Source organism: Carcharhinus amblyrhynchos, chromosome 27 (genome assembly GCF_965287045.1).
Source record: "Carcharhinus amblyrhynchos chromosome 27, sCarAmb.v2.hapA, whole genome shotgun sequence".
Taxonomy (NCBI): Eukaryota; Metazoa; Chordata; class Chondrichthyes; order Carcharhiniformes; family Carcharhinidae; genus Carcharhinus; species Carcharhinus amblyrhynchos.
Window position 1 is genome coordinate 6,389,189 of NC_137350.1, and position 24,319 is coordinate 6,413,507.

Genomic DNA, 24,319 nt, shown 5'->3' on the forward strand with positions numbered 1-24,319 from the left:
AGATGGCCTACTCCTGCTCCTATTTCTTATGTTCTTATGAGAGTGCTGGAGGCAGGTCATTGAATATTTTTAATATTGGATTAGCTAGATTCTCGACTGACAAGAGAGTCGCAGGGCACAACAGCAGGGAGGAAAGTGTAGCTGAAACACAATCCGATCAGCCACAATCTTACTGAATGGTGGAGCAGGCTCGATGGCCTGAGTGGCCTGCTCCTGTTGCTATTTTGCATATTGGTATATAACACAAACACCTTGGGGTCAAGTGGTGTGTTTATGTGCTGTAAGCTGTATACTCTGATGGAGCTGACAACGCCTGGTCTATTGTGGATCCTGCGGGTGGGGGGAATGAGATTGAATGCTGCCACCTGAGGGTTAACAATGCTTACATTGGAAGTCAGCACCAGTCCATACAGGAGCATTGCCAGCTCTGTCCATCAGAGAGCACTGACCAACACAACAGCCAGCGGCACACCCTCAGTCTTACTTACCCTTCAGTGCCTCAATTCGGTCGCGCCCTCCTCAGCCTCCGCCGGGACAAGCCAGGCGGGCGGCCAGCCCGTTCCCCGCCCCGGGCCTCAGGCCAGGCCCCCCTCCGCCTGCCACGTGACGGCGGCCCCCCCCATTGTCAGGGCAACAAGGCGCTGGGGGGGGCGGGGCTACACTCATAGCAACGACAGCGGCCGCCCCTAGCAACCGCCAGAGTGAGAGCGGGCCCGGGGCGGCAGGTCAGGGCAGGCTGTGAGGTGTTCGGGCTTAACCCCCTCCCCGGGCTCCTCCCTCCCTTCCTCCGCCCCCCCTCTCCCGTTCCCCCTCCCTGACCCCCCCCTCCCTGCGCCCGTTCCCGTTCCCCCTTCCCCCTCCCTCCCGCCGTTCCCCGTCCCCCTTCCCCCCTGGAAGAAACATTGACAAAGGTAGGGTGGGGGAGGATGGAGTGGAGGAGATGGGAGAATTGAGTAGGGGAGAGGGGGAGGATTGAGGGAATGGGTGGGTGGGGAACAAGGGGAATGGGTGGGGGATTGGGGGAGATGGGAGTGAAGCACGGGAGTTTCAGATAGGTGGGTGAATGAGCATTGAGGAAGTGGTATTGAAGGATGTGTGTGGTTGGTATTCATGATGTGGATGTGCTGGCGTTGGACTGGGGTAAAAAAAAGTCTGACAGCACCAGGTTTTAGTCCAACCGGTTGGACTAAAACCTGGTGTTGTCAGACTTTTTACTGTGGTTGGTATTGACAGGGAATGGGAATTGAAGGAGTCTTGGGCTTTGAGTAGGCTGAATGATTGAGGGGAGTGAAGAGAATTGGATTTAGAAGGGTTTGGGTTTGAAATGGGAGATGATGTATTGCAAGGGATGGTTAGGTATTGAGGCAAAATGGATCAAGGATCTAGGAATTTGAAAAATGACAAATTTAGAGAAGAAGCAAGATGATCAGGGGATAGGGCTGTGAAAGTGGCAGAATGAAAAGGAGGAGAAGTGGGTGGAGATGCAGGAAGTTTCCTGCTAAGTAGGGCAATAGATAGTTCAAAAGCACTGCAGAGGATAGAGTCCAGCGTCTGAATTGATGCAATGATGTTCCAGCCAGACTCATGAGGAAAAAATGATTCCAGGGCACTGGCACCGGGCAGTTCCTTTGGTCAGCTGCATTTGTGTTAGGTTCCAAACTGGCTACACCATGCCCTAAGTTGCTGCTAATATGTGACTTTCCTCCTGTTTCCTGCAGTCACTGCAGATGGAGGAAGGTGAGACCCTTGATTTCAAAGCTCTGGAGACCGAGCTACAGACAGCCTTGTTCCTTGATGAGAAATACAAACGAGAAAATGATGCAAAATTCCGGGCCATTCATCAGAAAGTGGGATCATATGAGGAATTCAGGTAATGAGAAATTTAATGACTATAATGCAATGTTGGACTTTACATCCAGACATTATTGATGCAAATAGGTTGGAAGTTTTATTTCTGTTGCCAGTGTCAGGCTAAATTGCAGTGAATGGCAATATTAAGATAGGGATTATTGTATGCAGCTCACTGGCCAGATACCTAATATTGGGTGCACTTTATGCCTCATTGTTCAGACAGAAGGTCAAATTAAAATTGGAACTTATGGTCCATTAAATGTTTAGGTTTTTAATGTTTTCAGATAATATTTTGAGAATTGGGATATGAGTAATTTGAGACATGGCATAAGATGTGTATAAATTTAAAAAATTCATTCATGGGATGTGAATGTTGCTGGCAAGACTAGCAACTATTGCCTTGAAAAGGTGATGGCACGCTGCTTTCTTAAACCACTGCAGTCCCTGTAGCGTAGGTACATCCACAGTATTTTTAAGGAGGGAGTGAAGGAACAGTGATATATTTGCAAGGAAGAATGGTTTGGTCTTGAAGGGAAATTTCCAGGTGTTGGTCCCCATGCATCTGCTATCCTTGTTCTAGATGTTAGTAGTCATGGGATTAGAAGATGCTGTCTAAAGAGCCTTGGTGAATTCCTGCAGAGCATTGTGTAGATGGTATACACTTCTTCTGCCACTGTGTGTCAGTGGTGGAGGGAATGGATATTTGTAGTTTTAACAAAGTTTATTTATTAGTTACAAGTAGGCTTACATTAACATTGCAATGAAGTTACTGTGAAAATCCCCCAGTCACCATACTCTGGCACCTATTCAAGTACACTGAGGGAGAATTTAAAACACAAAGAAGAAGAACAACACAGCACGGGAAACAGGCCCTTCGGCCCAACGAGCCCGCGCCGCCGTCCTACTATCTCAGTGACCTATTCATGATTTTAGTCTACGCCTAACGTGCGAGGATCAGGGAGGTCCAATTTAGGGACAATTTAGTACCCAATCAATCAGCCTAAAATTTAGCATGGCCAATGTACCTAACTGGCACATCTTTTGGACTTAGGGAGGAAACTGGAGCACCCAGAGCAAACCCATGCAGACACGGGGAGATCGTGCGAACTCTGTACAGGCAGTGACCCAAGCCGGGAATTGAACTGGGCCCCTAGTGCTGAGAGGCAGCAGTGCTTAACTAGTGTGCCACCGTGCCACCTGGGTGCTAATCAAGTAGGCTACTTTGCCCTGGATTATATTAAGTTTCTTTTACTGTTGTTGGAGTTGCACACCTTCCAGCAAGTGGGGAGTATTCTATCTCATGACTGACTTGTGCCCAGTAGATGATGGACAGGCTTTGAGGACTCGAGGTGAGTTACTCACTACAGAACTCCAGCCCCTGGCTGCACTTGTAGCCACAATATTTATATGGCTAGTCCAGTTTCGTCTCTGATCCTGGGGAACCCCTGAATGTTTAATATTTGTGGCCAAATTCCCCTCCGATTCGATTTTCAAGTTCGCTGAGACACCACTATAGTGGGTTGAATCTCAAATAATGATGACACAGAGTATAGGAATGAGGTAGAGAACCTGGTGCAGCAACAATAATCTCTCCCTCAATGTCAACGAAACAAAGGAGATTGTCATCCACTTCAGGAAGCATAAAGGAGAACATGCCCCTATCTACATCAACAGGGACCAAGTAGAAAGGGTCGAGAGCTTCAGGTTTTTAGGTGCCCAGATCACCAACAGCCTATTCTGGTCCCCTCCATGCTGACACTATAATTAAGAAAGCCCACCTACGCCTCTACTTCCTCAGAATAACAAAATTTGGCACGTCAGCTACGATTCTCACTAACTTTTACAGATGCACCATAGAGAGCATTCTTTCTGGTTGTATCACAGCTTGGTATGGCTCCTGCTCTGTCCAAGACTGCAAGAAACTACAAAAGGTCATGAGTGTAGCTCAGTTCATCATGCAAACCAGCCTCCCATCCATTGACTCTGTGTATGCTTCCCACTGCCTTGGCAAAGAAGCCAGCATAATTCAGGACCCCATGTATCCCGGACATTCTCTCTTCCACCTTCTTCCGTCGGGAAAAAGATACAAAAGTCTGAGGTCACATACCAACTGACAGCTTCTTCCCTGCTGCTGTCAGACTTTTGAATGGACTTACCTTGCATTAAGTTGATCTATCTCTATACTCTAGCTGTGACTGTAACATTACATTCTGCGCTCTCTCGTTTCCTTCTCTACGAATTGTATATTTGTCTGTATTGTGCACAAGAAACAATACTTTTCATTGTGTAATACATGTGACAATAATAAATCAAATCAAACCAAAATGCTTGGTTAGAATAGGTAACTCTGGACTTGTGACTCTCAAACCTTTCCACTACTGGAGTTTTTTTTACAAATTGGATCCACATTGACACTGATTGATTAACAATAGTTAATATCTCTGTTATCACTGTATTATGCAACTACCAGAATGATAGAAGGTGAACAAGATTAACTTTAGTCTGTTTTCCTTCTTGCAATGTATGTGTTTGCTGGTGTGGATAGGGGCTAGAATCCTTTCTTTTGACCAAGTTGGTTAATCCATCTTAGCCTTGCTGAGTTCAACAACTATCCTTCCTCTCGCTGTCAGTGTGATGTGTGATTGAGATGAACATCTTTAGTGAAAAGTCCTCATTTCCAAAAACAGCCAAGTGGTTGTGTGGACAATGCTGGTGGCTGTTTCAGAGTACACCTCCCATTTCTTCTCCTCGGTCTTCCCCTCTTTATTCAGACAATGCAGTATTGTGGATTCACGAGGTATGTCTCGACTGAGAGTGGATAGGAGCACTTAGGAAGTGGGTATCAGATGTATGTGGATCAGACTGGGAGAGCTGATAGTGCTGGCTGTCTTATATCTCATAAGACTTAGAAGCAGAATTAGGCCACTTGGCCCGCTGTGTCTGCTCTGCCATTCAGTCATGCCTCATTCTTATTCTCATCACCATTCTCCTGCCTTTTCCCCATAACCCCTGATCATCTTATTAATTAAGAATCTATCTATCTCTGTTGTAAAGCAACTCAATGGCCTGGCCTCCACAGCATTCTGTGGCAAAGAGTTCCACAGATTCACCACTCTTTGGCTGAAGTAATTCCTCCTCATCTCAGTTTTAAAGGATCATCTCTTTGGCTTGACTTTGTGCCCTCTGGTTCTAGTTTTTCCTAATAATGGAAACATCCTCACCATGCCCACCCTATCCAAGCCTTGTAGTAGCCTATAAATCTAAACTCCAACAAGTACAGACCCAGAGTCTTCAACTGTTCCTCATACGACAAGCTCTTCTTTCCAGGGTTCACTCTTATGAACCTCCTTTGGACCCTTTCCAAGGCCAGCACTTCCTTCCTTAGATATGAGGCCTAAAACTGCTCACAATACTCAAAATGGAGTCTGGCTAGAGCCTTATGCAGCCTCAGAAGTATATCCCTTTTCTTGTATTCTAGCCCTCTCAATATGAATGCTAACATTGCATTTACCTTCCTAACTGCTGACTGAACCTGCACTTTAAGAGAATCTTGAACAATGATTCAAGTTCCTTTGTGTTTCTGATTTCCTAAGCATTTTCCCATTTATAAAATAGTCTGTGCCTCCATTCCTCCTTCTAAAGTGCGTAACATCACACTTTTCCGCATTGTATTCCATCTGCCACTTCTTTGCCCACTTTCCTAACCTGTCCAAGTCCTTTTGCAACCACCCCCCCGCCCCGCTTCCTCAATACTCCCTGTCCCTCTACATATCTTTGTATCATCTGCAAACTTAGTAACAGTGCCTTCAATTCCTCCTTCCAAATCATTAATGTATATTGTGAAAAGTTGTGGTCCCAGCACTGACCCCTGAGGCACACCACTAGTCATTGGCTGCCATCCTGAGAAAGACCCCTTTATCCCCACTCTCTGCCTTCTGCCAGTCAACCAATCCCTCTGTCCATGCCAGGATCTTACCCTTAACACCACGGGCACTTAACTTATTTAACAGTCTCCTGTGGGAAAATCAGCTGTTTTATGTTGATAGGCACCTTTCATTTTTGAGTTTCACTCCCTCTTTGTCGTAACCCACACTAAAAGGTCAGACATTATGGGTATTAATTGTCTGTAATATACAGCTGTTTGAATAGTGCAGGAAAATTATGTTGAAGTAGATCAGCTGTGGTCTCATTGAATGGTGGAGCCAGCTTGACAGGCCGAATGGCCTTTTGCTCTATTTCTTGAGTTTTTATGAATGTGATTAGCAGCAGGGGGACAGTTAGATTAGCCCAGAATTTGCTGGAGTTGTAGCATTGGATTTTTCGTCCTCATCTTTCAGCTGAAAAAGGTTTTGGACTACAGATTGCTGGAAGTTCAAGCTGATAATAGAATGGTGAGGACGTCAGGGCAACTGGTATTTTGCTAATGAGGCCAACAGTGTTTCTCCTTAACCAATGAGATTTAAGGATGGAGCAGAATGAGAGAGCGCGAAGCGGGGAAATAGAGTCAAGTTAGTTACACAAACAGAAATGGAGAGGAAGTAAGGTTGGATTCAGAAAGAGAAAAATGGGAAGGGAAAAAAATAACTTAAAATTTTAAATATTTCTGACCTCTAGGAACCCCTGAAAGAATAGGACTTGAACTGTAGACCTATTGAGCTAGAGTTGAGTAGTATTACAGGAACATTAATCTTGTTAAAATTGTCATTGTGTTGTTAACTACCAACCCCAACTTCAAGCAGCAAATTTAATTTGTTTTCCGAACACCATTGGAAAAGTTCTTGAAATTTGCATGGAGATTGACAATAATACATTTTTGAGAGACAAGTGGTGGAGTGGCACATTTATCCAATAATTTGTGATGATTGTTGCTTATAGGGTATCTCCTTTGCCACAAATTACTGAGTTATTTAATGACAGCGATTAAATGCACCATAATTTTGTTAGCAATTCCTGACCCATTCTGTTATTAACAGGCTGAAGATTAGTCACTGATTTAGAAAGTGAAAGTTGAGTTGCTCAAGTTTCTTCCCGGTAATGCTCACTGTGAATGCAGCCATTGTATTGCTGATGAGTTTTATTAACACCTAAAGGAAGGTTATCCAGAACATCAAAGAAAAAAACTGATCTATGAACTGAAAATGCTGGAGCGCTCTGTGCAGAATGAAACAGTTTCTGGTCTGTGTGCTGACATTTTCTGTTTATAGAAGGGTGTGTGTGATTTAAATGAAAACAAACCTTTAATCTTCAGTTCTGTGGTTGGCACCTTCTAGACTGAGCAAATCTTGGGCCTTCCATGCATGCGTCAGCTAGTAAAAAGCTGCATGTGCCTGGTATCAATTTTTTATGTTGGTCAGGCCCATTTGTGTAACCAATGGAACTTGGAGCTGGACGCAAAGATCCCATGCACCTGCACAGACAGTGAATCTCAAAAAGGGCAGAAAAACCCTGGGGGAAGTAAGAGAGAGGTTAACAAAAAAACAGGCGTAAGGACAGAGAAAAGTTAAAAACACAAGTCCCCAGTAAGGGAAGAGGACAGAGAAAATAGGAAGTGTGCCTCGGAATTTTTTAATATACAGAGGTATGCCTTGACACAACAATTTATTTTAGTAAGAAAGTGAGTTGTACACCTCTCTTAATTTAGTGTAAACGATTAGAATGGAGGTTGATTCCTTTTGTATCCTATATCTAAATAATCAGAGTCTTAACAGTCATTCAGTGGTACCACTCTTTCTTCTGAGTCAGATATTGTGGTTTGAATCCTGCTCCAGAGACTTGAGCATAAAATCCAGGCTGGCATCCCAGAATGCTGCTGAGGGAATGCTGTTTGCCTTGTCTATTAAATATAAAAGATTGCATGGCACTATTTTGAAGATGAGGTGGGACAATCTCCCCAGTCTCCCAATATTTATCTCAAACAACATTACCAAAACAGATTATCCACATTAAAATTTTTGTATCTTGCTACCTTTCTGTACATTCTAACAGTGATCAGACTTCAAAAGTATATCATTGGTTGCTTTGTAACATCCTGATGTTTTGAAAGGCACTTATATTTTTTCTTTAATGTTTGATTTAATCCTGTGCTATCAGCAGACTTTATAGGTCCTCTGTATGCTTACGCATTAGTTTGTACTCTGAGAGTACTGATTGGGTACTTGCTTTGCTGAACACCTCCGTTCAGTGCTCGAGCATAATCCTGATCTTCCTATCACTTACTACTTTAATTTTCTGCTCATTGCCACACACCCCTCTGAGACCTTTGCCTTCTTTACTGTTTCAGTAAAGCTCATGATGTGCATGTGCCAGCGTTGGACTGGGGTAAACACAGTAAAAAGCCTGACAACACCAGGCTTTAGTGCAACCGATTTGTTTGATAGTAAACGCACAAGCTTTCGAGGTTTCCCTTTTCGTCAGGTGAATGGAGAGTTCTGGCCTCAGACAGAGCATATAAAGCACAGACAGTTTAGACTGTCTGAGGCCAGAACTCTCCATTCACCTGACGAAGAGGGAAACCTCGAAAGCTTGTGCATTTACTATCAAATAAATCGGTTGGACTAAAGCCTGGTGTTGTCAGACTTTTTACTGTGCTCACTAAAGCTCAGCAGGGGTTGAAATTGCACCTCATCTCTCAGCTAAGCACTTTACAAGGGTCTGTACTCAGCAGTGAGTTCAGAAATTTCAGATCGTAACTACTTGCTGCTTTCGTTTTTAGGCAGACAGCCGCTTTCGCTAATGATTCTACTGTTACCATTTACTGTTCCTCGAGATCCTTCTTTTGTTCCGTTACCACGTACTTTGCCTTGAATTATCATTCTTTTTTCATTTTACCACTCTATATATGCCTTCTCAAACCTTTTTCATTCTTCTCTCATTCCTCTCTTTCCTTGTCTCTGTACTTGCTTAAAGTCAGTTACGTATACAGCATTTTCCAGTTCTTATTCACTGGCCTGAAACATTAAATCTATTTCTCTCTCCACAGATGTTTCTGGATCTGCTGAATATTTTCAGCATTTTTTTAATTACAAAGTGGCGGATTTTGGATAGCAACCATGACTGTACAGCCCGTCACCCACTCATTCACTTAAACCCTGTCCATATCAACCAGGTTATCCTGACCAAAGGTGACAGGTTTTTCCATTTTGATAGGGTGATGGAGAACCTTTAAAAGCTGGTTTGGAACAGCATCTGCTGTGATGAGGGGCAGCTGACTGGGAACTGGTTCAGAGTAGCGTTCTACAGTAATGAAAACCAAGACAATCTGGCTCCTGAAATACGATGGGCAAAATCTTGCTGGAGTAGAGCATACGCTATTCGATTTTTTTTTTATATTGCATTCTTCAGTTCAGATGTAATTTGTGCTGTAACCTGCTGGAAGTGTGAGCTGATAAAGGGCAAAGAGAAATCTGAAGCCGTATATATCCCTGAGATTTAATCATTGAAAAAGACAGAGGGTTGTTCTTGAGGGTTGTTTTTCAAACTAGAGGCCTGTGACCAGCAGTGTGCCTCAAGGGTCAGTGCTGAGTCCACTGTTATTTGTCATTTATATTGATGATTTAGATGAGAAGTTAGGAGGCATGGTTAGTAAGTTTGCAGATGACACCAAAAGTGATGGCTTAGTGGATAGTGAAGAAGGTTATCTAGGATTGCAACGGGATCTTGATCAATTGGGCCAGTAGTTGATGAATTCCAGATGGGAGATTAATTTTGATAAATGTGAGGTGATGCATTTTGGTAGATCGAATGGGGCAGAACTTAATTAATGGTAGGGCGTTGGGGAGAGTTACAGAGCAGACATCTAGGACTACAGGTTCATAGCTCCTTGAAAGTGGAGTCACAGGTGGGCAGGGTGGTGAAGAAGGCATTCGGCATACTTGGTTTCATTGGTCAAAACATTGGATACAGGAGTTGGGACGTCTTGTTGAAGTCGTACAAGACATTGGTAAGGCTGCACTTAGAATACCGAGTACAGTTCTGGTCACCCCAATATAGAAAGGATATTATTAAACTAGAAAGAGTTCAGAAAAGATTTACTAGGATGCTACCATGACTTGATGGTTTGAGTATAAGGAGAAGCTGAATAGACTGGGACTTTTTCCCTGGAGGGTAGGAGGCTAAGGAGTTATCTTTGAGGTCTATAAAATAATGAGAGGCATAAATTAGCTAGATAGTCAACATCTTTTCCCAAAGGTACGGGAGTCTAAAACTAGAGGGCATAGATTTAAGCTGAGAGGGGAGAGATGCAAAAGGATCCTGAGAGCAGTTGTTTAATTCAGAGTGGTGAGTGTCTGGAATGAACTGCCAGAGCCAGCAGGAAAGGCGGGTACAATTTTGTCTTTTAAAAACCATTTAGACAGTGACATGGGTATAGAGTGATATGGGCCAAATGTGGGCATTTGGGACTAGCTTAGTGCTTAAAAACTGGGCAGCATGGACAAGTTGGGCTGACGGGCCTGTTTCCATGTTGCAAACATCTATGAGAAAGGAACGATAAAAAGCAAATAGGATAAACTTGAATCAAATCAGCTACAGAAAGATAGAGAAAGAAAGATTGGGTTAAAGAATAAAAAATAAAGAAAAAGTAAAAGATGTAAGATTTGATATTTTAAGAACCTCTAAGAAGAATTGACCACTTGCAGGAATGAGATTCCACAGGTGAAATTTGATGGATGGAATTATCCTGTTTGCGGGCTAATTGCCCACATAGGCAGGCAAAAAGTGTTTCCTGCTAGTGCTGGGAGCTTCTGTCAGGTGGGATTCACTTACCTGAAAGATGGGAATCCACTGGCCAGCTTTGCTGTTCTGAAATTGGGTGCCCTGATCCTTCACTTGGAGATGGGCTCCTCTTCCCTCCTCCAAAAAATGAAATGGTTCCCACTGTTGACCAGGGGAGCACCACCATCCTCCTTACCAAAGAGGGGCATCCTCCCTGCCGCCCCCCCTCTCCCATCCACATATAACAAGCAACACTCCCCCACACCAGTAGGCACAAGAGTGACCCGATGCCCCCCCACCCAGCCTCTCCTTTTCTCAGACCCACCCCCCCCACTCAATCACCCTTCTCTCTCCCTCAGACTCTCCTGCTTAGCCATCCTTTTCCTCTCAGATCACCCCACTCAGCCCCCTCTCCACTCAGGCCCCCACATTCAGGCCATTGGTGCAGTGCCCCCGGCAACTTGCACTGACACCCTGGCCTGGCGCTTTGGACCCTGGGGTTGGGAGACGGGGTAGTGGTCAAGTAGGTAGGCCGTATGGCTATTTGCCTCTCTGTTGCTGCCAGGTTGCAGAGAAAGGGTCCCTCAAGTGTCCTGGGGTTGGGTGGGCTCAGGCTGGGGACAACGGGTTGACCTTGCCACTCTCCCCTAGAATGGGGGAGCTGTGACTGGACTGCCCCTTCTGGCCCTCACAGACTTGGAGATCACCCCTGTGATCAACATCTGTATTCCTGCCTGTCAACTAGGAAAATTTTGAAGTGGCTGGATCACTTTAATCTCCATACCCTCTGGACACCTGGCAAGCTTTTAAATCACTCCATGGAATAGTCCTAGTAATCCCATTCCCCCAGTCAATCCCTGTCGTCCTGCAAGTTTATTTCTTTCTCTGCTTCCACCACTATCGTGAGCAGTGAGTCGAGTCATTACAACTCACTGTGGGGGGGAAAAAAAAATTCTCCCTCATAGGCACCCAGCAAATCTTGCCCAAAACATTATTCTGTTTCCCTGTAGTCCTCATTCTGTCAGTTAATAGGAAAAGTTTTCCCTTGTTTGCCTTTTCCAAATGTGTTAGAATCTTGTACCCCTCTATCAAATCTCCCCCGAATCTCCTTTGCTCCAAGAAGAACCCCATCTTGTAGCTAAAATCCACCACTCTTGAAACCATTCTGGTAAATCTCTGGCTATCAGTCTACAAACGTGTTAAAAGCGTTACTATAATTAATACTAGCAAAATTAAAATAAATAAAACTCATTGGAATGTGAAGGATGGGTTGGTATTTATGTGAAGCTAGGGGCTGCATGGTGGCACAGTGGTTAGCACTGCTGTCTCACAGCACTAGGGTCCCAGGTTCAATTCTGGCCTCAGGTCATTGTCTGTGTGGAGTTTGCACATTCTCCCTGCGTGTGCGTGCGTTTCCTCCCACAGTCCAAAGATGTGCAGGATTGGCCATGCTAAATTGGCAATTAGCATCAGGGGGATTAGCAGGGTAAAATGTGTGGGGTTGTGGGAATAGGGTCTGGGTGGGATTGTGGTCGATGGGCCAAATGGCCGCCTTCTGTACCGTAGGGACTCTATGATTCCTAGTAATGGAGCAGTGTAAATTGACCAGCAAGTCTGGAACTTTGCAAGTCACACTGTTCCTCTTCTTCCCCAAACTTGCTTGTGATTTGCACATTAATAATAATGTGAATTGTTAACTCTGTTTTTTTTAAGGAAGAATTGGAAAGACCTTCTTGAGGCGGTGCTCACCTCAAACCGGAGAATCCCAACCTTTTCGTGATTCGCTCCCTGCCCGCTGCAGTTCTGTGGCAGGTGGGACAGGAGAATTCTGCCCCTTGCTCCAACTGAATAGAGTTTGATGCAAGTGGAGCTGGCATCAGAGAGTTGAAACACATCCACTCGGCCTGTGCTTTTACAAATATGAATGATTTTTATTTTACAATTAAAGCTGCCAGTGCAGTGTTTAGTTATGTTGGATATTGCCTGTGGCACACATCACATAATTTAATTTCCAAGCCTCACTTTACAATTCTGTCATTTGTCTAAACAAGTCACTTCACCCAGTGCAAGGCTTTATTATTGAAACAGCTCCTATTGTTTTCTCCTGAACAGTTCATTGAACCTGCAGCCATAAGTATTCATAGTGCATTTGAATATGCAGTGTAAATCAGTGGATGCTGCAGTGAGAGTTAATACTTCTTTCGTTTTGTGATCCACAATCTTGCTAGTTAGCAGGATATGATGAGTGGTGTTACACAGATATCAGTGTTCGGGCCTCAACTCTTTATAAGTAAATAATTTGGATGAAGGAACCGAAGTTATGGTTGCTAAACCTGGTAAGGGCACAAAGGTAGGGAGAAAAATAAGTTGTGAAGAGTACATAAATTGGCTATAAATTATAGCATGCATAGAATCTCCACAGTACAGAAAGTAGCCATCCTGTCCATTGAGTCTGCTCTAACTCTGAAAGAGCATTCCACCTGGCCCTCCCCTTCGGCCTATCCCTGTAACTATGAATTTACCATCGCTAATCCTTCAAACCCACATATCTTTGGAGTGTGGAGGAATCCGGAGAATCTGGAGGAAACCTACACAGACACTGGGAAAAAGTGCAAATTCCACACAGACAGTTACCTAAAGCTGGATTGGAACCCAGTTCCTGGCACTGTGAAGCAGTATTGCTAACCATCGCATCATTGTGCCCACAACATTGAAACAAACAAGTTCCTGCCAGGATGAACTTGGAAAAGATGCTTCCTTTCTTGGGAGAATCTAAACCGGGGATCACCCATTTAAGACAGAGACGAGGAAATTTTTTTCTCTTTAAGTGTTGTGAGACTGGAATTCTCCTCTTCAAAAGGTAGTTGAGGCAGAATCTTTGAATATCTTTAAAGCAGAAGAAGATAGATTCTTGGTAAGCAAAGGTGTTGTGTCGGTGGGGGTGGGGGGGGGGGGGGCGGCGGCAGTGGTGTTATGGATGGGATGGTGAAAGCTTATTGGGGCTAGGCAAGAATATGGAGCTGAGGTTAAAATTAGACCAGCCATGATCTTATTGAGTGGTGGATGCTCGTGGGGCTGAGTTGACTACTGCTCCTAATTCATCTGTATTATGGTTGATTTTGGAAAGGAATTGAAAGACATGTAGAGGATGAGTGAGTGTTCTATCTACAAAGGGCATATTAAACTTAAAACCTATTCCTGTTCAAAAACATTCTTATGCTGGTCCCTGCCTTATTTTTGTCCATTGGTACCTCAGTGATCATCTGGAATGAACCTTGTGTACTTCATGATCTATATGGATCAGTGCTAGTGCCCAGCTAGTGCACTTGCCTGCAAGCACCACAAGGCTTCTAATTTGCAGGTGGAAAAATGTGAGGGCAGGCGAATTGCAGCAAATGAATCCAATGTTTCTCCTTTATGTAGGGATATTGTGCTGGCATCGCACCTGAAACCCCTGGACTTGCGAGACAAGTTGGGAGCAAAGAAGCAACTCTGGAATATATATGCCCAGTCAACGAGCACGAAGGACAGTGTTCAGGTGGGACTCTCCAAGGTTAGTGTCTGGTCATGGAATAGGGTTAAATAAAGATGGGATTCTGCATGAGTCGGAGTCAATGTCATCTTTGATGCAATATTAAAGCTTTGCACTTCACCAGTTGGAGTGATATAGTTGAGATGTTTAAAATGATTAAAGGATTTGATAGGTTAGGTAGGTAGAGATGAACTCATTTCTCTGCTGTGACAATTCATAACAAAAGGGTGTATACTTAAAATTAGAGCTAACCTGTCCAGGGACAATGTCAGGAAGCACTTATCAGAAGAATATTAAAAATACAGCTTTCTTTCCTCCAGAAAGCTGTTCAGCCAGCCATGGGTCAATTGAAAATTTCAAAGCTGGGATTGATAAGATTTTTGTTAGCCAAGGGTAGAATGAAGTGTAGAAACAAGAAGATTAGATGAAATTAAGGTACAAATCAGCTGTCACCAATTTATATGACAGAATAGGTTTGAGGGGGTGAATAGCCCCCCTTTTCCCTGATTCTTTCCCTCACCTCAAACCTTGGTTGGCTGTTTGACATTGGGAACAACAAGCTTGACCTTTTCATGTGTGTGTGAGCTTTGAGCAGGCGTCCTCAAAAATTATTAGGATTGGGGAAACGTGGCTGAGTATGCTCCCTCCTAATCAGTCGCCTCAACAACAGGGGATGCCTGATCTGTGTGATTCAGATCACACTGGGTGTCTAACTGCATACCTGCATTTTCCATTGTATAAACTCTGGTTTTAAAGTCAGCAAATAAAACTCCCTTCTAACTATATTTTCTGCATAATTTCTTCACTGGCAAGAGCTACCTGGCTACTACCCAATTGCCAGTGTATTTCAACCTGTTAGTGCAATGCAGTAGAAATCTTCCCTATAGGGAGTAGTTGGTGCTAATCGGTGCTCCATCAGTTCCTTCATTCTTTCTGAGAAAAACAAGTTTTTAATGAGGAGCTGAAGGAAATCAGTATTAGTAGGGAAATGGCTTTGGGGAAATTGATGGGATTGAAAGTGGATGAATCTTGAGGGCCTGATAATCTTCAGTCCAGAGTACCTAAGGAAATGGCTCGGGAAATAGTAGATCCATTGGTCGTCATTTTCCAAAATTCTAAGCTAATGTAAGTTCACTATTCAAAAAAGGAGATGGAGAGAAAACGGAATTATAGACTATTGAGCCTAACATCAGTACTGGGGAAGTTGCTAGAGTCCATTATAAGTTCATAAGGTATAGAAGCAGAATTAGACCATTCAGCCCATTGAGTCTGTTCTGCCATTCGATCATGGCCGATATGCTCCTCATCCCCATTTTCTTGCCTTCTCCCTGTGACCCTTCAACGCATTGCCAATTAAAAATCTGTCGAACTCCTCCTTAAATTTACTCACTGTTCCAGCATCCTCCACACTTTGGGATAGTGAATTCCACAGATTCACAACCCTTTGGAAGAAGTAGTTTCTCCTCAATGCTGTTTTAAATTTGCTATCCCTTATTCTAAGACTATGATCTTTTTGTTCTAAAGTGCCCCACGAGAGTAAGCATTTGCTCCACATCTATTTTACCCATACCTTTTATCATCTTGTATACGTCAATTTTGATCCTGTCATTCTTCTAAATTCCAGAGAGTATAGGCTTAAACTGTTCAATCTCTCTTTGCAAGACAAACCCCTCATTTCTGGAATCAATCTAGTGAACTTCCTCTAAACTGCCTCCAACATCTTTCTTCAAATAAGGGGACCAAAATCGTGCACAAAACTCCAGGTGTGATCTCTCAATGCGGTGTATAGTTGTAATAATACTTCCCTTCCTTTATATTCTATTCCTTTAGCTATAAATGTCAACATTCCATTTGCCTTCTTTATTTTCTGCTGTATCTATATGCTAGTTTTCTGTGACTCATGAATGAGGACACCCAGATCCCTCTGCACCGGAGTACCCTGAAGTCTCTTCCCATTTAGATAATAAGTCACCTTTCCATTTTTCCAACCAAAATGCCAGACCTCACATTTATCCACGTTAAACTCTTATCTGCCACATTTTGGCCACTCTACTAACCTATCTATTATCCATTTGTAAGGTTCTTATTTCCTCATTGCAATTTACTATCCCACCTATTTTTGTGTCATCTGCAAATTTGGCTATAGAACCTTCTATCCCTGTATCCAAATCGTTAATATAGATTGTACATAGCTAGGGCCCAAGGACCAAACCCTGTGGCACCCCACTAGCTATTTCCTGCCATCCAGAAAAAAATACATTGATCCCTAGTCTGTCTTCTATCCATCAGCCAATCACCTATCCAAACTAGATTGCATGGAATTAGGGGTAATTTATTAATGTTGTGAATTATCAAGGACTTCATAGCTCAGCATTGGGAAAGCAGTGGTATAATCAGACAAAGTCAGCATGGATCTACAAAAGGGAAATCATGTTTGATGGATCTATTGGAATTCTTTGAAGATGTAGAGTTGACCAAGGAGAACCAATGGATGTGGTTTATTTAGACTTTTCAGAAAGCTTTACTCTCATAGCAGACTACCACGTTGGTTAAAGTGCACAGAATTGCAGGTGGTGCCTTGAGATGGATAGAAAGCTGATTAGCAGACAGGAAGCGAAGCGTTGACATAAATGGGAATTTTTCCAATTGGCAGGCAGTGACTACTGAGGTTCCACAGGGATCTGTGCTATGACTCCAACTGTTCACATTATAAATTAGTGATTTGGAAGAGGAAACTGAATTTATTATCTCCAAATTTGCAGATGATACTAAGTTGGATGGGAGGGTGAGCTATGAGGAGGATGCAGAAATACTTCAGTGTGATTTGAACAGGCTGAGCGAGTGGGCACGTGCATGGCAGATGCAGTATAGTGTGGATAAATGTGAGATTATCCACTTCGGTAGCAATAATTGGAAGGCAGATTATTATTTGAATGGATGTAAATTGAGAGAAGTGGATACTCAGCGAGACCTTGGTGTTATCCTGCATCAGTCGCTGAGAGTAGGTGTACAGGTACAGCAGGCAATAAAGGCTAATGGTAAAGTAGAGATGCCTCTCTACTTTAATATTTTCTTGCCTCTACATGGTCCATATCCCTCTATTCCCTGTCTTTCATTGTGAGAAGATTTCAGTATAGGAATAGGGATGTTTTACTGCAATTGTAAAGGGTGTTTGTTGGTGAGGCCACACTTGGAGTAATGTGTGCAATTTTGGTGTCCTTACCTGAGAAAAGATGTCTTTGCTATAGAGGGAATGATGCAAAGGTTTATTAGGTTGATTCCTGGGATGGCAGTTCTGTTACATAAGAAGAGACTAATCAATACAGAGGTACAAAGAACAGTACAGCATAGAAACTGGCCCTCTGGCCCACCAAATCTGTGCAAACACAGATGCCTTTCTACTTTAATATTTTCTTGCCTCTACATGGTCCATATCCCTCTATTCCCTGTCTATTCATGTATCTATCCAGATACCTCTTGAACATTGTTCTAGAATCTGTTTGCACCACCTCTTCCAGCAGCGCATTGCAGGTATTCACCACCCTCTATATGAAAACTCTGCCCCTTACATCTGTTTTAAACTTTCTCTCTCACTTTCAACCTATGCCCTCGAGTAATTGACCCTTCGATCCTGGGAAAAAGACTCTGACTATCCACTCTATCCAAGCCTGTCATAATCTTGTAAACATCTATCTCATACTCCGACGCTCCAATGGAAACAGTCCAAGTTTATTCGACTCTTTGTTATAGTCTACATTCTTCAAACCAGGCAATATTCTGGTAAATCTCTTCTGCACCCTTTCCAATCCATCAACATCCTTCTGGTAGTGTGGTGACCAGAATTGTACGCAATACTCAAAATATGGCCTAACCAAAGTCTTACACAGCTGCAATATGATTTTCCCATTTCTGGACTCGATGTCTGACTGATGAAGGCCAGCATGCCATATGCCTTCTTGACCATCTTGTCCACCTGAGTTGCTACCTTCAGGGAAGTGTGGATCTTGTATGCTAATATTTCTAAAGGCTCTACTATTTACTGTATGCTTTCCTTCTGCAGCAGACTTTCCAATCCCATCACTTCATACTTGTCTGGGTTAAATTCCGTCAGTTAGTTGGTTAGGATTATATTCATTTAAGTTTAGAAGATTGAGAAGGGAGCGGATAGAAAATTACAAAATTCTAACAGAATCAGACAGGATGGATTCAGAAAGATTGTTCCCCATGGTGGGGCAGTCCAGAACTAGGGGTTGTAGCTTGAGGATAAGAACTGAGGTGAAAAGAAATTGAAAGAAAAGAGAATGGTCAATCTATGGAATTCAATTCCACAGAAAGTAGTTGAGTGATTTCAAGATGAAATTAGATTTAGCTCTTGGGGCTTAAGGGGTCAAGGGGTATGAGAGGAAGGCGGAATCAGGATATTGAATTTGATGATAATGAATGGCAGAGCAGGCTCGAATGCTGATGGGCCTATTCCTGCTTCTATTTTCTATGTTTCTATACTAGGCTTCTGATATTGTAATCTCATTAAATAAGAGCCTTTTAGGGAATACTACTGCCCTTTCTAAATCACTATTTGCAATTATAGTGCTTGCCTTTCCTTCCTCCTCTGCAAATCTGTATCATTCTCCATTTTTTTTTATATAAATCTACTCTCAGATCATTTTCATCTTACTCAAAGAAAATCATAAGGGCAAGAAAGACCATTCATCCTTTCATAACTCAAAATACTAAAAAAAAGAGTGCTCTTTCTTCAATAACACAAGTTATGCCCTACACTATTCTACCTTGTCAATTCTGCATGTGACATCATGCTTGTTTGCCCTTTGCTATTTTGGCTCTGCACCCCTTTGCCTTACAGTCTGTTTAATTTTTTTCTGTTATGGAGAAGAGAAAGTGGGTGAGATCCTTAATGAGTGCTTTGCATTGGTATTCACCAAAGGGAAGAGCATAGGGGATGTTGAAGTTAGGGAATATTCTCGTACAGATCAATATAATGACGGATGAAATGTTGGATGTCTTAAAATGCAGCAAGGTAGACAAGCCCTAGGGCTGGATAGGATCTCTCCCAGATTACTTTGGGAGGCAAGGGATGAATTAGTTTTGGCCTTAACAGAAATCCAGAGGATTGGCGAATGGCCAATGTTGTTCCTTTGTTTAAAATCATAGAATTGCACAGTGCAGAAGGAGGCCATTCAGCCCATCATGTCTGCACCGACCACAATCCCACCCAGGCCCTATCTTCATATTCCCATGCATTTACCCTAGTTAATTCCCCTGACACTGAGGGGCGATTTAGCATGGTCAGTTCACCTAACCCGCACGTCTTTGGACTGTGGGAGGAAACAGGAGCACCTGAAGGAAACCCACGCAGACACGGGAAGAATGTGCAAACTCCACACAGACAGTGGCCCAGGTCGGGAATTGAACCCGAGTTCCTGGTGTTGTGAGGCAGCAATGCTAATCGCTGTGCCACTGTGCTGCCCAGGAAGGGAAACAGAAATAATCCAGTTAACTACATGCAGTGAACCTGATATTAGCACTGGGGAAACTTTTGGAGAAGATTCTGAGAGACAGGATTTATTCGCATTTGGAAGTGACTGGACTTGTTAGTGATGGGCAGCATGATTTTGTGTGGGGAAGTTCATGTCTCACCAACTTGATTAAATTTTTTGAGGAGGTGACATGATTCTGGAGGGAAAAGCAGTGGATGTTGTCTACATGAACTTTAGTAAGGCATTTGACAAAGTCCCTTGTGGCAGGATGGAACAAAAGATAAAGTCTCACAGGATCCAGATGGATACAGAACTGGATTGGTCATAGAAGACAGCAGCAATGGAAGGGTGCTTTTCAGAATGGAGATCAGTAACTAGAGGTGATCCACAGGGATCAGTGCTGGGAGCTTTGTTGTTTGTAGTATATATAAATGATCTGGAGGAATATGTAGGCAGTCTGATTAGTAAGTTTACAGATGACATGAAAATTAGCTGAGTTGTGGATAGTGACAAAGATTGTCAAAGGATACAGCAGGATATAGATAGATTGCAGACTTGGGCAGAAAATGGGCAGATGGAGTTTAATCCAGACAAATATGAGGAAATGTATTTTAGAAGATCAAATTCAGTTGCGGATTATACAGTAAACAGCAGAACCCTTAGGACCATTGACATACAGAGGGATCTAGGCATTCAGGTCCATGGATCCCTGAAAGTGACAACACAGGTAGGTAAGGTGGTCAAGAAGGCATACAGCATGCATAACGTCATTGGCTGAGGCATCGAGTATAAAAGTTGGTAAGTTAGTTGAGCCGCATTTGGAGTATTATGTGCAGTTCTGGTCACCATACTACCCAGAAGGATGTGGATGCTTTGGAGAGGGTGCAGAGAAGGTTTGTCAGCATGTTGTGGTCTGAAGGGTTTTCGGTATGAGGAGAGGATAGATAAACTCAGATTGTTTTCACTGGAAAGACGGAGACTGAGGGGTGACCTCATAGAAGTCTACAAAATTATAGGAGGCATAGATAGGATGGATAGTCAGAGTGGAAGGGTTGATTACAAGTGGGCACAGGTTTAAGGTGAGAGGTAGTAACTTTAGGGGAGACGAGCAGGGAAGGTTTTTCTCACGCAGGGTGGTGGGTGCCTGGAACTCTTTGAAAGTGGAGGTGGTGGAAGCAAGCACGTTAGCAATGTTCAAGGTGTATCTTGATAGACGTACGAACAGGAGGCAAACACGGATAGAAACCGTGTATTGGCGCAGGCTTGGTGGGCACAAGGACTGCTCCTGTGGTGTATTGTCCTTTGTACAGTTGGCCACTGCATTGTTTCCTGTCAGTTCCCAAATTTTTCTGCACTCTTTCATTATATCTTGTTTCCCCTCTGTTCCCTCCATCACTTCAATTTTCTATTTTCATGTTTGCATTTAACTTCTGTTGGTGATTTTGAATTTCTTTGGTTGTTCCACGGCAGAGTCAGAGAATCTCTGAAGATATTTATGTCTAGTATTTAATGTCACATGTACAATAAAGTGCTGTGTAGAAGGTGGTCACAGGCTTGAGTTCATGACCTTTACAGTTCCATAAAAATGAGCCATGGAGTATCTGTAGATATTCTCTGAATATAAACCCGTATCCCAATAATTTGGGTCTACTTGTATCTGTAATGTGAGATTGATTTTTCACCAGGTGAGCTCTGATGTTGAGGGAAGGCTGGGAGGAGTGTTCTTAATGCTGTAAATGAAAATAAGGTGTATTGATACTCAGAGGCAACATACAGTAGAATGGGTGAAATGCAGTTATGCCCTCATGGTTACTCATACAGTGCTTCCCCATATTCTGCCATGAGGAAGGAGCGAGGTTCTTCTCACAGGGAGGGAGACTGTACCTATGTACAGTCCTGCACCCCCTAACAATTAGTTATTGAGTTGCATTGAGGAATGCTGGAAAAGGTGATCTATATAAATCCTGATATAAAGGAGTTAAATGGCTTGAGTAATCATATCAAATGGCCTTGTGCACTATATTGAGTCCCTGCACACTTGGTCTCAGAAAATTCTCCACCAGTTTCTCTTAGTTGATGCAATCTCTATTTTTTGTGAGGTTTATGCTCATCAAGGTGACAGCTGTTTGCACTGGTCATTGTAACACTTTCAGATATCCAATGTTAATCTTAATTACTCCTAGACAAGATCTGGCATAATTACTTGCAGAGTAGAACTCCGTGTGTATTGTCCACCTGTGTGCTCCAACCCCAATCTCTGAGAAACAACTCTGGTATAGTTTGGCACTTCTGACATTGGCTGTCCTAAAGTGAGTGAGATTTCCAAATCACTGCTGAGCCATGGACATGTTTCCTGCTGCAGACGAACATTTCCTTGGAACTGGATTGAATCTTTCCGTTTCATATTACTGAAGCACCTGCTATTGAAACAGCAACATTTCTAAACATTGTCACATTGCTAATGTTGATTTCGGTTGAAGCCTTTATCATATTGTCTCTTCCTAAGCACTCGAATTCCCAGCCGAAGACAGCAGCGGAGTTTAGCCGTGACTGGAGACGATACTACAGCACTGAGCCAGAGAAATACACCTTCCTGCTCAAACTAGGTGGTCAGCTTTTGGGGAACATCTTCCATACTGAAATTGGATTTGGATTCCTTGGTGAGTTCCTCGTCATCCTTTGTGATCACTTCCAACCAACAGATGGCCAAGCAGTTTACTGGATCCTACTGCATCTTTCCCGAACCCAAAGGTTTGACTTAAATGTGGATTTCTTAAACAGCACAGAGAGAGAGAAAGGCATGAGGTTATTTCAGATGCTACAGCAGGAGCTGGATGGCCATCTGCGGCTGGGCAGTGAGGCAGAGCTGGAAGCTGGACAGAAATCTGCAAAAGGGGAGTGTTCTACAGGGGAGACGGTAACTGCACCAATGCTACAGCAATTAATGGAAGCATACAAGTTGAGCTAGTCCAGCCTTTTGTAGCTCTGAAAGATTCTTTCCCATTTCATAATACTGAGGTTCTTCCCGCACTTCAGAGAGTAATTTTTTTATTAAATGGAAAGGTTAACCTGTGGAGTGGTAGTTTTGATCCAAGATAATTCCACTGCTGTCCATTCAAAGAAATATAGCTCCCACGACTTAAAATGTCCACTTTTAAGATACAATTCGCCAAAATGTGAAAATCATTATTCATTTATGTTAATGTCAATTTCCAATGTTGCTGGTTACAGTGATTTAAGGCTCTGTTTATTTCAGGCCAAAGAAAAACGAGGGAGACAGAACTATTAGTGTCTCATCCATCAGTTCATCAGCATGATTGAAATAGATTAAATCACTTGTTGAATCATTATTGTTTGTAATAAAGTTGGTGAAACAGGAGCTACATGTTTCTTCAGGCACCAGTGGAGCTGCTGGGTTTTGCAGCAATTTTGTTTTTAATTCATGTCTCAGGTCTCTTTTATCACGTGCTGCAGTGTAAACATTAACTATCCTATCTCTTTAATAACTGAAATCGAGCTGAATTTAATTTTTGATACTATCCCTTTAGTGTGTTGCAGTCAAATTACATTTGCATCAACACGCCCAGGCTTGGTGAGGGCTGTATAAATTGAGAGTGAATAGCCTTGGCACAGGATTTGGTAGATCTAGATTACCTCGCAAACTGGAAGAAGTTACTTTCTGTTGCAATCAATAGGGCTGCTCTTCTCCTGGGGCATGTGTGGCTAGTTTCTGACAGTGATGTTAAAGCTGCAAAACGGAGGCAGAGAGCCTGAGCTTGGAGGCTCTGTACTGAGGCTTGAAAAATTACAGTCATTTAAGAAGAATAAAATGCTGATCTTGACCACCTCCATCCATATTTGGGGACTATATAAAAAAAAGTCATTTATCAGAGTTTCTGTTTGTCTTCGATCCCGTGTTCCCAAAATTCTTTATGTAAAAGTAAAGTTTATTTATGAGTCACAAGTAAGGCAGACATTAACACTGCAATGAAGTTACTGTGAAATTCCTCTAGTCACCACAGTCCAGTGCCTGTTCTTGTGTCTTAAATTGGAGGAAGTTGCTGTCATATTCTATTACACTGGCCCTTTCATTGCCCACATGCTTTGTGCAGGCACAAGAACAAATTGTGTGTTCATAGAAACATTGTTGGGTTTGGCAGTTTGTACCACATCTAGTTGTCCATGCATGCCCTCTCTACCCCCAGATTCCTGGCTCCTCCTCAAGCCCCAGTTCAGGGCCCTGGCTTCCACTATCCAACCTGATTTTATCTGTTCAGAGTCATGCATCTCCTGCCTGCATAGATCTGTTGTCTTCAGTGCCCTCTGTTGGTGCAGATTCTGCAAGTGGCTGGAAAACCTGATGTTGCTCCGAATATCCATCTCTCAGTGATGCTTCTGAGGGGTTGAAGTGTTTGGGAGGTTCCTGGATGTCAGTCAGAGAGTCCTGGTTCCATTTCCAGACCAGTGCTGTGCCAAGGCTGTAGGTATGGAATGGGTGATGACTCTTGATTGTGATCTGTGGGAGAGTGGTATCTGATACTGAGTGAGTTGATTTGGGAAGGTTCTGGATGTTTATATTTCGTTAGCAATATGTTAACCCTGACAAATTACATAACTGTTCTGTTAATGGCTGCAAATATTAACGTTTGAGTCTGGTATTCTAATATTAACATTTTCAAAATAAGCTTTCATAATAAGACTACTTAATAAAAAATATATTTAATTCTGA

The 24,319-nt window shown here is 43.0% G+C and overlaps 1 protein-coding gene across 3 annotated transcripts; it reads left to right on the plus strand.

The window, feature by feature from the left end:
- The first annotated feature begins 626 nt into the window (after nucleotides 1-626).
- Nucleotides 627-24,319, plus strand: dnaaf19 (dynein axonemal assembly factor 19). 3 transcript variants are annotated; one of them, XM_080213886.1, is made up of 4 exons: nucleotides 627-725; nucleotides 1,719-1,870; nucleotides 13,987-14,116; nucleotides 22,097-24,319. In XM_080213886.1, exons 2-4 carry the CDS (start codon nucleotides 1,728-1,730, stop codon nucleotides 22,556-22,558), a joined length of 735 nt encoding a protein of 244 aa, XP_080070012.1. In that variant the 5' UTR covers nucleotides 627-725; nucleotides 1,719-1,727; the 3' UTR covers nucleotides 22,559-24,319. The 3 variants fall into 3 exon arrangements, with proteins under 3 accessions (XP_080070012.1, XP_080070013.1, XP_080070014.1); XM_080213887.1 differs by lacking the exon at nucleotides 627-725 and adding an exon at nucleotides 856-911; XM_080213888.1 differs by lacking the exon at nucleotides 627-725 and adding an exon at nucleotides 973-984.